This window comes from Liolophura sinensis, chromosome 1, assembly GCF_032854445.1.
Source record: "Liolophura sinensis isolate JHLJ2023 chromosome 1, CUHK_Ljap_v2, whole genome shotgun sequence".
NCBI lineage: Eukaryota > Metazoa > Mollusca > Polyplacophora > Chitonida > Chitonidae > Liolophura > Liolophura sinensis.
The window spans coordinates 95,886,978-95,902,812 of NC_088295.1; the positions used below are offsets into that span (position 1 = coordinate 95,886,978).

General features: G+C 41.4%; 1 protein-coding gene across 1 annotated transcript in view; it reads right to left on the reverse strand.

Annotated features, from left to right (window-relative positions):
- The window catches only part of LOC135466109 (coiled-coil domain-containing protein 191-like), a 47,525-nt gene extending 32,454 nt beyond the window's left edge, over nt 1-15,071 (reverse strand). Inside the window, exons 1-5 of the mRNA XM_064743500.1 lie at nt 14,932-15,071; nt 12,162-12,200; nt 6,932-7,070; nt 5,285-5,464; nt 3,570-3,736 (exon numbers count right to left, since the gene is read on the reverse strand). Coding sequence (XP_064599570.1) covers nt 3,570-3,736; nt 5,285-5,464; nt 6,932-7,070; nt 12,162-12,200; nt 14,932-15,006 — 600 coding nt within the window. The 5' untranslated portion in view covers nt 15,007-15,071. The remainder of the gene's footprint in view (nt 1-3,569; nt 3,737-5,284; nt 5,465-6,931; nt 7,071-12,161; nt 12,201-14,931) is intronic.
- Between the last annotated feature and the right edge of the window lie 764 nt (nt 15,072-15,835).

Sequence of the window (15,835 nt, forward strand, 5' to 3'; positions counted from 1 at the left end):
TTGGGACCACCTTTTGGTATTTATCTTGTTGCATAATGACGTTCAAAATAAGGACGCGGTGAACATCAAATAAATTATATAAATGTAAATTTGTTGTTTATATCCAGATCTCTGCATTTAATTTGAATTATAATAATATTTTTGAAGATATGAAAATATAAATGTGATTAAAATCCAGGTTGAACACATTTGTCAGATGAAAAGACAAAATTCTAGTGCACATAGACTTATTAAAACATTATTTATTATTACATTCTTATTCATAACGTTATTACACAAAGACTGTATATCCCAAAAGGTGGTCCCAAACACCTACCACACAAACATTATTTTCATTTGTCTTTTTCTCTTTAAGAAATCCAACAAAATATTAAAGACCACATTTCCCACTAACTTTTCGCACCTTTTCATCTGAACTTTATGTTTTCTCCACCTTTAAACACTAATTACTTCAAAAAAAAAAATTGTGACTTAAATGATAGAGCCACTGCAAACTGGCCATTAATAGTTTGAACTTGCTTTCCTTTGCCATAAGATTGGTATAAAAATATTACTTTCAACACTGAGTGACTATTAATGATAATGCTTTCCATCTATTGGTCACAATCATACAGTGCCTATAAGCACAATAAACTGAGCCATTCACTTAAACTTTACCTGTAACTTATCAGGGATGACTTCACATCTACTGCTAGCAGGTAATAAATGATCATGTGATATCACATCACACAGTAATGGATGTGGCGTCACTCACCAGTGATCTCATAACATCAACACAGTAATGGATGTGACGTCACTCACCAGCGATCACATAACATCAACACAGTAATGGATGTGACGTCACTCACCAGCGATCACATAACATCAACACAATAATGGATGTGACGTCACTCACCAGCGATCACACATCAACACAGTAATGGATGTGACGTCACTCACCAGTGATCTCAAAACATCAACACAGTAATGGATGTGGTGTCACTCACCAGTGATCTCATAACATCAACACAGTAATGGATGTGACGTCACTCACCAGCGATCACATAACATCAACACAGTAATGGATGTGACGTCACTCACCAGCGATCACATAACATCAACACAGTAATGGATGTGGCGTCACTCACCAGTGATCTCATAACATCAACACAGTAATGGATGTGACGTCACTCACCAGTGATCTCATAACATCAACACAGTAATGGATGTGATGTCACTCACCAGTGATCTCATAACATAAACACAGTAATGGATGTGATGTCACTCACAAGTGATCTCATAACATCAACACAGTAATGGGTGTGATGTCACTCACAAGTGATCTCATAACATCAACACAGTAATGGGTGTGGCGTCACTCACCAGTGATCACATAACATCAACACAGTAATGGATGTGACGTCACTCACCAGTGATCTCATATCATAAACACAGTAACGGATGTGGTGTCACTCACCAGTGATCTCATAACATCAACACAGTAATGGATGTGGCGTCACTCACCAGTGATCTCATAACATCAACACAGTAATGGATGTGACGTCACTCACCACGGATGTCTTTATATCAACACAGTAATGGATGTGACGTCACTCACCAGCGATCACACATCAACACAGTAATGGATGTGACGTCACTCACCAGTGATCTCAAAACATCAACACAGTAATGGATGTGGTGTCACTCACCAGTGATCTCATAACATCAACACAGTAATGGATGTGACGTCACTCACCAGCGATCACATAACATCAACACAGTAATGGATGTGACGTCACTCACCAGCGATCACATAACATCAACACAGTAATGGATGTGGCGTCACTCACCAGTGATCTCATAACATCAACACAGTAATGGATGTGACGTCACTCACCAGTGATCTCATAACATCAACACAGTAATGGATGTGATGTCACTCACCAGTGATCTCATAACATAAACACAGTAATGGATGTGATGTCACTCACAAGTGATCTCATAACATCAACACAGTAATGGGTGTGATGTCACTCACAAGTGATCTCATAACATCAACACAGTAATGGGTGTGGCGTCACTCACCAGTGATCACATAACATGAACACAGTAATGGATGTGACGTCACTCACCAGTGATCTCATAACATAAACACAGTAATGGATGTGACGTCACTCACCAGCGATCACACAACATCAACACAATAATGGATGTGACGTCACTCACCAGTGATCACATAACATCAACACAGTAATGGATGTGGCGTCACTCACCAGTGATCTCATAACATCAACACAGTAATGGATGTGGCGTCACTCACCAGCGATCACACATCAACACAGTAATGGATGTGACGTCACTCACCAGTGATCTCATAATATCAACACAGTAATGGATGTGACGTCACTCACCCGTGATCTCATAACATCAACACAGTAATGGATGTGGTGTCACTCACCAGTGATCTCATAACATCAACACAGTAATGGATGTGAGGTCACTCACCAGTGATCTCATAACATCAACACAGTAATGGATGTGACGTCACTCACCAGTGATCTCATAACATCAACACAATAAGGGATGTGGCGTCACTCACCAGTGATCACATAACATCAACACAGTAATGGATGTGACGTCACTCACCAGCGATCACATAACATCAACACAGTAATGGATGTGGCGTCACTCACCAGTGATCTCATAACATCAACACAGTAATGGATGTGACGTCACTCACAAGTGATCTCATAACATCCACACAGTAATGGATGTGGCGTCACTGACCAGTGATCTCATAACATCAACACAGTAATGGATGTGACGTCACTCACCAGTGATTTCATAACATCAACACAGTAATGGATGGGACGTCCCTCACCAGTGATTTCATAACATCAGCACAGTAATGGATGTGACGTCACTCACCAGTGATCTCATAACATCAACACAGTAATAGCTGTGACGTCACTCACCAGTGATCTCATAACATCAACACAGCAATGGATCTGGTGTCACTCACCAGTGATCTCATAACATCAACACAGTAAAGGATGTGGCGTCACTCACCAGCGATCACACAACATCAACACAATAATGGATGTGGCGTCACCCACCAGTGATCTCATAACATCAACACAGTAATGGATGTGGTGTCACTCATCAGCGATCACACATCAACGCAATAATGGATGTGGCTTCACTCACCAGTGATCTCATAACATCAACACAGTAATGGATGTGACGTCACTCACCAGTGATCACATAACATCAACACAGTAATGGATGTGGTGTCACCCACCAGTGATCTCATAACATCAACACAGTAATGGATGTGACGTCACTCACCAGCGATCACACAACATCAACACAGTAATGGATGTGACATCACTCACCAGTGATCTCATAACATCAACACAGTAATGGATGAGACGTCACTCACCACGGATGTCTTTATATCAACACAGTATATGGATGTGAGGTCACTCATCTGTGATCTCTTGAAGGTAGCCATATAACTTAAATCAAAGTTACTGCAGGTATAATGAATGTCACCACAGTGAGTAAGCATAGACTCCAAGTGACCCTACCTGTTTCTGTCTCAACTCCATCTTCGTTTTGGGATCTGACTTATTCCCATTTTGTTGACTCAGGTTTTTCAGGACACAATCTTTGATGACCTCCTTCCCCATAAGGTTGTGGAGAACCATGTCCACAGCATCCTTGTCCTCCATCTCATAAATATTGCTGTATGGATCTGTAATAAGTTAACACCGGTTAGTGGATTTCCATGTCACAATCACAGGATCACTGTATGCAACATGTACATGCACTGGGATACACTAGGTATCTGCATGTATCTGACTGAGACTGACCTTGTCACCTTTACATCTGCTAGATGGTAATCATCACAGGCTGAGAACCGCTACTGCACCAATACTGGGTCTATAAAACAGGTGTCTAGCTTAACTCACCTGTACTCCAGTCACTGGTAGAGCTTCTGTCCCAGACACCCATGTTATCCTCCAGCCTAACTCACCTGTAGACCTGTGACTGGTACAGCCTCTGTCCCAGACGCCCAGGTTATCCTCCAGTCTAACTCACCTGTAGACCTGGGACTGGTACAGCCTCTGTCCCAAACACCCAGGTTATCCTCCAGCCTTGCTCAACTGTAGACCTGTGACTGGTACAGCCTCTGTCCCAGACACCCGGGTTATCCTCCAGCCTTGCTCAACTGTAGACCTGTGACTGGTACAGCCTCCGTTCCATACACCCGGGTTATCCTCCAGCCTAGCTCACCTGTAGACCTGGGACAGGTAGAGCCTGTCCAAGTTATCCTCCAGCCTAACTCACTTGTAGACCTGTAACTGGTACAGCCTCTGTCCCACAAACCCAAGTCATCCTGCAGCATAGCTCACCTACAGAACTGGGGTTGGTAGAGCCTCTGTTCCACAAACCCAAGTCATCCTCCAGCCTAACTCACCTGTAGACCTGTGACTGGTAGAGCCTCTGTCCCGTACACCCAGGTTATCCTCCAGCCCAGCTCACCTGTAGACCTGGGACCTCCGTCCCATACACCCAGGTTATCCTGCAGCCTAGCTCACCTGTAGACCTGGGAATGATAGAGCTTTTGTTCCACAAACCCAAGTCATCCTACAGCCTAGCTCAACTGTAGACCTTGGATTGGCAGACACCCATGTTATCCTCCAGCCTAACTCAGCTGTAAACCTGTGACAGGTACAGCCTCTGTCCCAGATGCCCAGGTTATCCTCCAGCGTAGCTCACCTGTAGACCTGGGACTGGTACAGCCTCTGTCCCATACACCCAGGTTATCCTCCAACCAAGCTCACCTGTAGACCTGTGACTGGTACAGCCTCTGTCCCAGACACCCAGGTTATCTTGCAGCCTTGCTCACCTGTAGACCTGTGACTGGTACAGCCTCGATCCCATACTCCCGGGTTATCCTGCAGCCTAGCTCACCTGTAGACCTGGGAATGGTAGAGCCTCTGTTCCACAAACCCAAGTCATCCTCCAGCCTAGCTCACCTGTAGACCTTGGATTGGTAGAGCCCCTGTCCCACACACCCAGGTTATCCTCCAACCTAACTCAGCTGTAAACCTGTGACAGGCACATCCTCTGTCCCAGATGCCCAGGTTATCCTCCAGCGTAGCTCATTTGTAGACCTGGGACTGGTACAGCCTCTGTCCCATTCACCCAGGTTATCCTCCAGCCTAGCTCACCTATAGACCTGTGACTGGTACAGCCTCTGTCCCAGACACCCACGTTATCCTGCAGCCTTGCTCACCTGTAGACCTGTGACTGTTATAGCCTCTCTGCCAGACACCCAGGTTATCCTCCAGAAGGTTGTCCCACTCTTTCTTCACCTCTGCCTCCAGTCCACTGTGGTTCCAGGCCTCATCACTTGTGTTCAGCTCAGATTCCAGCTGCACCTTTTCATTCATCCATTGATTCAGCAATTCCTGAGCTGTTGTACAGAGAAAAGCACATGAGCTGTTTACCTGGCTTAGGGAAGCCATCTGTGTATATGTACACGTATACGAATGCATATGGACACAGACCCCCATTACAACTTGCGTTTTTCAGTAGGGACGATTGTAGTTCTGTGTATTTTAGGGTGTAAAGTCTTTTTTTGCTGCCAGCCTGCCGTTTTTGGTGTACAAGTGCATGCTTGGTATCAAAATGATGGAAATTGTCTAAGCTTTGGGCAGGTATGAGTTTTAATGGTGAAAGTTTGAAATTCTGGGCGAGAGGACACAAGGAGACAGGTGGTGATGAGGCTGCGAGTGACGTCCCCTTGGCGTTGCTAGGCACCCCTCCCACCTGCCGGCATGTAAAGGTCCAGATTTTGACGGTCAACCGATGTCAAGATTTTTTACAGCTTCTTTCTCTCAGGCTGGGCCAATGTTTGGGACTGAGGTGCAGCGCTAAACGTTAACATTGTCGCTTATGGAAAACTAATGGGGGTCTGTGGCCATATACACGTAATAATCCCATTTGGGTACAGTTGTAGGGGTACGATATATACAGCGAATAAACATCATTTAAACATATTTATTTATTTGATTGGAGTTTTACTCCGAACTCAAGCATATTTCACTTCTACGACGGCGGTCAGCATTATGGTGGGAAGAAACCCATTACCATCCGCAGGTTGCTGAAAGACCTTTCCACCTACGGCTGGAGCTCTCTAAACATATTCATCATCTCTATAGCTGAATACTGTCAGTATGGCAGGCAGAAACACCTGTATAAGGACTTGAAACTGGAGGTTATCTCTGTTTCATGGTAACTGTAAATGAGTTAGATTATTGCCAGTGCAATTTCTGTTTTCAGTGTTTCTTAACTGTTTCCAACAGGACTTGAATGATTATAATCAGTTTACCTTCCAAAACCATTTATTTACTTGATTGGTGTTTCATGCCTCAAAAATTTTTCATTTATCTGACTGTGGTCCCAATTATGGTGGAGTAAACTGAATTCGTGCCACCACCCATACCTAATTTGACTGAATCATGTGAAATTGTGTTGAACCATCAGATCCAGTAAGGGCATGACCTGACCTTCACTGACAGTTTCACCATGATCTGATCCACTGTGATCTACTGTGATCTGACCTTCACTGAGTTTCTCTGTGATCTGACCTTCACTGACAGTTTCAAAGTAATCTGACCTTCACTGACAGTTTCAAAGTAATCTGACCTTCACTGACAGTTTCAAAGTAATCTGACCTTCACTGACAGTTTCACTGTGATATGACCTTCACTGACCACTTCGTTGTGATCTGACCTTCACTGACAATTTCGTCATGACCTGACCTTCCCTGCCAGTTTCAATGTCACCCTGACCTTCACCGAGAGTTTCACTGTGATCTGACCCTTCCTTGACATGTTCACTGTAACCTGACCTTCATTGAGTTTCATCGTGATCTCACCTTCACTGACAGTTTCGTCATGATCCCTCAGCTGCTGTTGTGTTTCCAAAGCCTGTTGCCTCCCAAAGCCATGCTTTGTACTCCAATTCTTGTAACCAAAAACTTCCTCTGCTGCATCATTTGAGGCATCTTCTACACGCTGTTCAACAACAAAGTAAACAGAAATTAGTCAGCACAAAAATACTTACACTAATTTCCAATCATCTCCCAGTTACAGTAATTTTCTTAAAATTACACTCCCAAAACATGTATTTTGAGAGACTAATAAACATTATATAAGTTTTGGTGCAGAAGCTAATATCTTATGAGTGGAATATCCTTCCACCTTCCAAACCAACGTCAAACACATTTCCAAGACATTCTCTCTTCCAAACCAACGTCAAAACATATTTCCAAGACATTCCACCTTCCAAACCAAACGTCAAAACACATTTCAAGACATTCACCTTCCAAACCAACGTCAAAACACATTTCCAAGACATTCTCTCTTCCAAACCAACGTCAAAACATATTTCCAAGACATTCCACCTTCCAAACCAACGTCAAAACACATTTCCAAGACATTCCACCTTCCAAACCAACGTCAAAACACATTTCCAAGACATTCTCTCTTCCAAACCAACCTCAAAACACATTTCCAAGACATTCCACCTTCCAAACCAACGTCAAAACACATTTCCAAGACATTCTCTCTTCCAAAACCAACCTCAAAACACATTTCCAAGACATTCCACCTTCCAAACCAACGTCAAAACACATTTCCAAGACATTCCACCTTCCAAACCAACGTCAAAACACATTTCCAAGACATTCTCTCTCCAAACCAACCTCAAAACACATTTCCAAGACATTCTCTCTTCCAAACCAACGTCAAAACACATTTCCAAGATATTCTCTCTTCCAAACCAACCTCAAAACACATTTCCAAGATATTCTCTCTTCCAAACCAACGTCAAAACATATTTCAAGACATTTCACCTTTCAAACCAACCTCAAAACACATTTCCAAGACATTCTCCCTTCCAAACCAACCTCAAAACACATTTCCAAGACATTCTCCTTCCAAACAACGTCAAAACACATTTCCAAGACATTCTCCCTTCCAAACCAACCTCAAAACACATTTCAAAGACATTCCACCTTCCAAACCAACCTCAAAACACATTTCCAAGACATTCCACCTTCCAAACCAACGTCAAAACACATTTCCAAGACATTCTCCCTTCCAAACCAACCTCAAAACACATTTCAAAGACATTCCACCTTCCAAACCAACCTCAAAACACGTTTCCAAGACATTCTCCCTTCCAAACCAATGTCAAGACACATTTCAAAGATATTCCACCTTTCAAACCAACGTCAAAACACATTTCCAAGACATTCCACCTTCGTAACCAATGTCAAAACACATTTCCAAGATATTCCACCCTTCCAAACCAACGTCAAAACACATTTCCAAGACATTCTCTCTTCCAAACCAACGTCAAAACATATTTCAAAGACATTTCACCTTTCAAACCAACGTCAAAACACATTTCCAAGACATTCCACCTTCTACACCAATGTCAAAACACATTTCCAAGACATTCTACTTTCCAAACCAATGTCAAAACACACTTCCAAGACATTCTACCATCCAAACCAATGTCAAAAACACATTTCCAAGACATTCTCTTTTCCAAACCGACGTCAAAACACATTTCCAAGACATTCCACCTTCTAAACCAATGTCAAAACACATTTCAAAGACATTCTCCCTTCCAAACCGACGTCAAAACACATTTCCAAGACATTCCACCATCCAAACCAATGTCAAAACACATTTCCAAGACATTCTCCCTTCCAAACCAATGTCAAAACACATTTCCAAGACATTCCACCTTCTAAACCAATGTCAAAACACATTTCCAAGACATTCCACCTTCTAAATCAACGTTAAAACACATTTCTAAAACATTCTCCCTTCCAAACCAAAGTCAAAACACATTTTCAAGACATTCCACCTTCTAAACCAATGTCAAAAACACATTTCCAAGACATTCCACCTTCCAAACCAATGTCAAAACACATTTCCAAGACATTCCACCATCCAAACCAATGTCAAAACACATTTCCAAGACATTCCACCATCCAAACCAATGTCAAAAACACATTTCCAAGACATTCCACCTTCCAAACCACGTCAAAACACATTTCCAAGACACTCTCCCTTCTAAACCGATGTCAAAATACATTTCCAAGACTTTCCACCTTCCAAACCGACGTCAAAACACATTTCCAAGACATTTCACCTTCAAAACCAACATCAAAACACATTTCAAAGACATTCTCCCTTCCAAACCAATGTCCAAACACATTTCCAAGAATGAATGAACGATATTTCAGCCATATCGTGGCGACATTTCCAAGACATTCCACCTTCTAAACCAACGTCAAAACACATTTCCAAGACATTCCACCATCCAAACCGACGTCAAAACACATTTCCAAGATATTCCACCTACATCAAAACACATTTCCAAGACATTCCACCTATGTCAAAACACATTTCCAAGACATTCCACCATTCAAACCAATGTCAAAACACATTTCCAAGATATTCCACCAACGTCAAAACACATTTCCATGACATTCCACCATCCAAACCCACATCAAAACACATTTCCAAGACATTCCACCTTTCAAACCAACGTCAAAACACATTTCCAAGACATTCCACCTTCTAAACCAACGTCAAAACACATTTCCAAGACATGCTACTTTCCAAACCAACGTAAAAACACATTTCCAAGACATGCTTCCTTCCAAACTGATGTCAAAACACATTTCCAAGACATTCCACCTTCCACACCGATGTCAAAACACATTTGCAAGATATTCTCTGTTCCAAACCAACGTTAAAACACACTTCAAAGACATGCTACTTTCCAAACCAACGTAAAAACACATTTCCAAGACATGCTTCCTTCCAAACCGATGTCAAAACACATTTCCAAGATATTCTCTCCTCCAAACCAACGTCAAAACACATTGCCAAGACCTTCTCCCTTCCAAACCAACGTCAAAACACATTTCAAGACATTCCACCTTCCAAACCGACATCAAAACACATTTCCAAGACATTTCACCTTCCAAACCGACATCAAAACACATTTCCAAGACATGCTACCTTCCAAACCAACGTCAAAACACATTTCCAAGACATTCCACCTTCCAAACCAACGTCAAAACACATTTCCAAGACATTCTCCCTTCCAAAAAACGTCAAAACACATTTTCAAGACATTCTGTCTTCCAAACCAATGTCAAAACAAATTTCCAAGACATTCTACTTTCCACACCAACATCAAAACACATTTCCAAGACATGCTACCTTCCAATCCAATGCCAAAACACATTTCAAAGACATTCCACCATTCAAACCGACGTCAAAACACATTTCCAAAACATTCCACAATTCAAACCAACGTCAAAACACATTTCCAAGACATTCCACCTTCCAAACCAATGTCAAAACACATTTCCAGGAGATTCCACCTTCCAAACCAATGTCAAAACAAATTTCCAAAATATTCCACCTACGTCAAAACACATTTCCAAGACATTCCACCTTTCAAACCAACGTCAAAACACATTTCCAAGACATTTCACCTACGTCAAAACATATTTCCAATGGCATTCCACCTTCCAAACTAGCATCAAAACACATTTCAAAGACATTCTCCCTTCCAAACCAATGTCCAAACACATTTCCAAAACATTCCACCTTCTAAACCAACGTTAAAACACATTTCCAAGACATTCCACCTTCTAAACCAATGTCAAAACACATTTCCAAGACATTCCAGTATCCAAACCAATGTCAAAACACATTTCCAAGATATTCCACCATCCAAACCAATGTCAAAACACATTTCCAAGACATTCCACCTTCTAAACAATGTTAAAACACGTTTCCAAGACATTCTCCCTTCCAAACCGACGTCAAAACACATTTCCAAGACATTCCACCTTCCAAACCGACGTCAAAACACATTTCCAAGACATTCTACCATCCAAACCAACGTCAAAACACATTTCCAAGATATTCCACCGACGTCAAAACACAGTTCCAAGACATTCCACCTATGTCAAACACATTTCCAAGACATTCCACCTTCCAAACCAACATCAAAACACAGTTCCAAACCATTCAAGGTAGAATTCTCAGAAATAGGCAACAGTAATATTTATGGATGAAATTTGGGTTTTACAATACACACAGAGAGAAAGCAGTCAGTTGTGTTTCACAATACATACATGGAGAAAGCCATTATCTGGGTTTTACAATATATACTTGTAGAAAGCCATCATTTGGGTCTCACAATACATACATCAAGAAAGACACTATTTGGGTCTCACAATATATACATAGAGAAAGCCATCATTGGTGTCTTACAATGCATGGAGAAAGCCATCATTTGGGTCTCACAATACATACATGGAGAAAAGCCTTCATTTGGGTTTTATAACACATACATGGAGAGAGCCATCATTTGGGTCTTACAACACATAGATGGAGAAAGCCATCACTTGGGTATCACAATACATACATGCAGAAAGCCTTCATTTGGGTCTCACAATACATAGATGGAGAAAGCCATCATTTGGGTCTTACAACACATACATGGAGAAAGTCATCACTTGGGTCTCACAAATGCATACATGGAGAAAGCCATCATTTGGGTCTCGGAATACATACATGGAGAAAGCCATCATCTGGGTCTCACAATGCGTACATGGAGAAAGCCATCATTTGGGTCTTACAACACATACATGGAGAAAGCCATCATTTGGGTCTCACAATACATACATGGAGAAAGCCATCATTTGGGTCTCACGATACATACATGCAGAAAGCCATCATTTGGGTCTCACAATACACACATGGAGAAAGCCATCATTGTGTCTCACAATATATACATGGAGAAAGCCACTATTTGGATTTCACAATACATACATGGAGAAAGCCATCATTTGGGTCTCACAATACCCACACAGAGAAAGCCATCATCGGGTCTTACAATATGATACTTGTAGAAAAGCCATCATTTGGGTCACAATACATACATGAAGAAAGCCATCATTTTGATCTCACAACACATACATGCAGAGAGCCATCATTTGGTCTCACAATACATACATGGAGAAAGCCATCATTTACAGCCTAACAGATACATGTAGCACCTACTTTTATCCAGTCTTGAATATCATTCGTTGTTGTCACTCTCTGCAAATCAAAAATAACAGAAGATGATGATAAACATACTAAGAATAGATCTGAAAAACGAAAATATGTATAATACTTACAAAACTTGACAAGATAATTCATGTTTCATTTAAGTGGTTGAGTTGTGACCAGACAAGACCAAAACACGCGACAGAATTAGGTTCAGGGTGGAGAGTGCATTTCAAGTATTTGATAAATATGTGATCAATGAACAATAAACATTTCCACATGTCCAGCTTGTTGATATAATTGTTTAAATAAAGTAGACAAACAAAAAAGCCTATTCTATAGTACACAAGGGGGCCTCCATGGCTCAGTGGTTAGCATGCAACAGTAGCGTAATGACCCAGGAGTCTCTCACCAATGCGGTCGCTGTGAGTTCAAGTCCAGCTCATGCTGGCTTCCTCTCCGGCATACGTGGGAAGGTCTGTCAGCAACCTGTGGATGGTCGTGGGTTTCCCCCGGGCTCTGCCCGGTTTCCACCCACCATAATGCTGGCCGCCGTTGTATAAGTAAAATATTCTTGAGTACGGCGTAAAACACCAATCAAAAAAAAAAAAAAAATCTACAGAATTTTACAACTGCTGAAAAAAAGGATAATATAACAAGGTCACAATAATAGTGGGGGTATAAGCTTTCTATCACGGCTGACAGTCTGTGCGCGCATTCCCCATGGTAAACCAAGATATATTACTAAACAAATTAGATTATTATGGTTTTCAAGGCAAATGTAATGCTTGGCTCTGGAGGTACTGATGTCTACGCTATATCACCATGCCCAGGTCTGTGAGGCAATATCTGCTTTTGGAACAATATGCCTGAAGGCCTACAAACTTCATTCCCTATATTTTTATTAAAAGTGATCATAAAATGTGCCACTATATATACATAGAAAAAAAGGATACAGGACACAGTTATCACAGAAACATATGTAAAAAAATCCATAAAGTTTCGAAAGATGTAGTTCAGTATTGCGCATATGGCATTGACAAACAATTCACTCCGAGAAGCCACGTTGTAAAAAGACCTCAAGAAAATGGCCAATCACTAGCATTGAAAGTGTCCATGATAAATGGCTGTCACGTCAAAAAACCTATTAGCTCTCGAATGTCAGTGTGGTTTCTTATAGTGGATAGATAGATACTGATGCAATAAATTGGATCTTGCGGCTAGTCTAAGAGTTAAACTGGTGCATTTTGGACGACACATTTAAGAGCAGGGACCTGAAAACGGCTGCCCGTGTCACATTGCGTACATATTGGGCAAGAGAGTGCAGTACCAGGGTGAGCTGGTAAGAAAACCGCCTCGTGAGAATCATTGCCTGGAAAAAAATATTGCGACTTTGCATAATTTTTCTTTACCAAAGTCAGATTTATTACAAAAACATCTTTCCAAATCCTGAAAGAAAACGTCTGTTATAAATCTAAAGGTCCTCCTGTGTTCAGTAAATTCCCTGATGTTCTTACAGCTACCTAGGCCTAATGTTTACCATGCAGGACAAGGCTGAGTAAGACAAATACAACACAACGTACACTTGTGTCCACAAACATCGGCCTGACTAAGTGCCAAACTAAAAGAAAACATCGGCCCTTTGAACACAATACTCTATGGTTAAGGACCAGCTGTTTTTGTTTGTATTTCCTCATAGTCACATTGTTTAATACAGATGGTACGCAGAGAGCTCCTAGTTTTTGTGACATCACTTTAGATAGCTATAACATGGCAAAATGGCGTCACCAAATGCGTGACTAGGTACTGATGATTGTTTGCGATTTATTTTGTTGATAAGTGGTACAGTGTTTTTTCAATATTTTAGAACATTTCTGGAATACTACTTTAGTAACTGATTCAGATTTTGTGGCTGACCTTATGTTCACTTCAAATCAAAATTGAAAGAGTATATCTTGACATTATGAATATTGATCTTCTTCAGAATTTAGTAGAGGGCCAATGGTATATCTTAAAATGACAACTGACACTACCCTAGATGTATTTTCTTGTACTCTGTTCTTCCACTCACACAAGATTTCTATCACTGCTGACACCCTGTTCGTAAGAAAATCTGATTCAAACACAGAGGGCCTACTTCAAAAGCCTAGATCCATAAGTGTCCTGTGAATAACTTTTATTTTAAATATTATATTTCCCTTTATGACCTGTTTAAAATTATCTCTCTTGTACATGTACAACTGAATTTGTCTCAAGTGGAAGTTTCAAACAGCCAGCCCAGTCCAAGACTTGACCTGGTTAACCCTAGACCAGGCTAAGACCTAACCTTAACCCAGGCTAACTAAGGCTTAACAATAACCCACACTAAGGCCTAAACCCAACCCACACTAACTAAGGCCTAACCCTTTCCCCACTAACTGACCAAGTGCTAAGTATGCCTAAGTTGTAAGTCAAGTTCGTGTTAGTTTAGCTCCACGTACATTCTAACTGATTGTCTTTGACTAGCGCCAGAGTTCTGCCAACTCGCACCCCTGGTAGTTTTCTCGTCTTCTGCTTAAGTACAGACCAACACAAATAATTGTAGCGCGCATATTAGTTTTGGTCTGTACTTTCTCAGGAGACACGAGAAATGTGCCTGAAGTCCGAGTTAGCACTACTCCAAGAAAATCAATTAGAATGTTCTGTAGCTCTATCCCCGTAGTGTTGGCGAAGATGTAGATGTAAATATACATGGTGCTACATATAGCGTTGCTTTATGTAGTTTAGATTCAACTGCAGTGACCTGCGATCTGGAGTAAATTCGAGTATCTTCATGTCTTTTCCAGCGGTATAGATGTCTGTGCGTTGTGTTGTCCATGTCGTAATAACTTTCAATAAAGGCGATGGCTTGTGGCGGTATAATCCTGTTTCATTGCACTGCCCTCCACGTTACGGCCTCAGTGACGCCGCCATGTTTTGTCAACAACTTCAGTTCACGCACCTGTCACGAGGCCGTTAATGAACGGCGTGAATCCACGAGATTTGGATATTGGAGAGGAAGGTAGGATTTGAGAATTCGACTCTAATTTTGCACTTTTATTCACTGATATGATTTTCTTTGGAAACGGCAATCTCTGTGTGATTCAGTCAAACTAAAGTAATCTCTGTCTCAGTCAAATATCTAGTGACATGCCGTAGGTGTTTCCTAAAATACCATTCGTGATTTGTCGCCTGCCCCCTGCCCGCCATTCTCGACAGCATTTGGGACCTTCCTAAAATCCATTATTTACTTCGGAAAATGGGTTAGTCCCAGCCATGCATCATTATCTGAAAGGGGATGAAGGGGTGTGTTGTTAAAATCTGTTTCTCATATCCTGACAAAGTGAAGACCAGTTTGGCTATGTTTTTGCAAATTCTATCAGTCCTCGCCCCGACGAAAGCACAACCAAGCATGTTTAGCGTATTTGCATAATTTATTCGAGACGGACGCTTAAGACTCCATGTTTGAAAACCCTGACTGTGAAATGAAAACCCCACGATGTGCAGTAAATGATAGCGCATTCCGGGGGGGTGTTCTCTACACAATGGAATCTTCTTGGTATACTGTTAGAGCGGGGTTGGTCATTGACAATTCAGTCAGAAAAAAGTGCAAATGTGTAAATTTTATGAGACTTGCACTTCGCCACATAGGCACAGAAAAAAAAGAA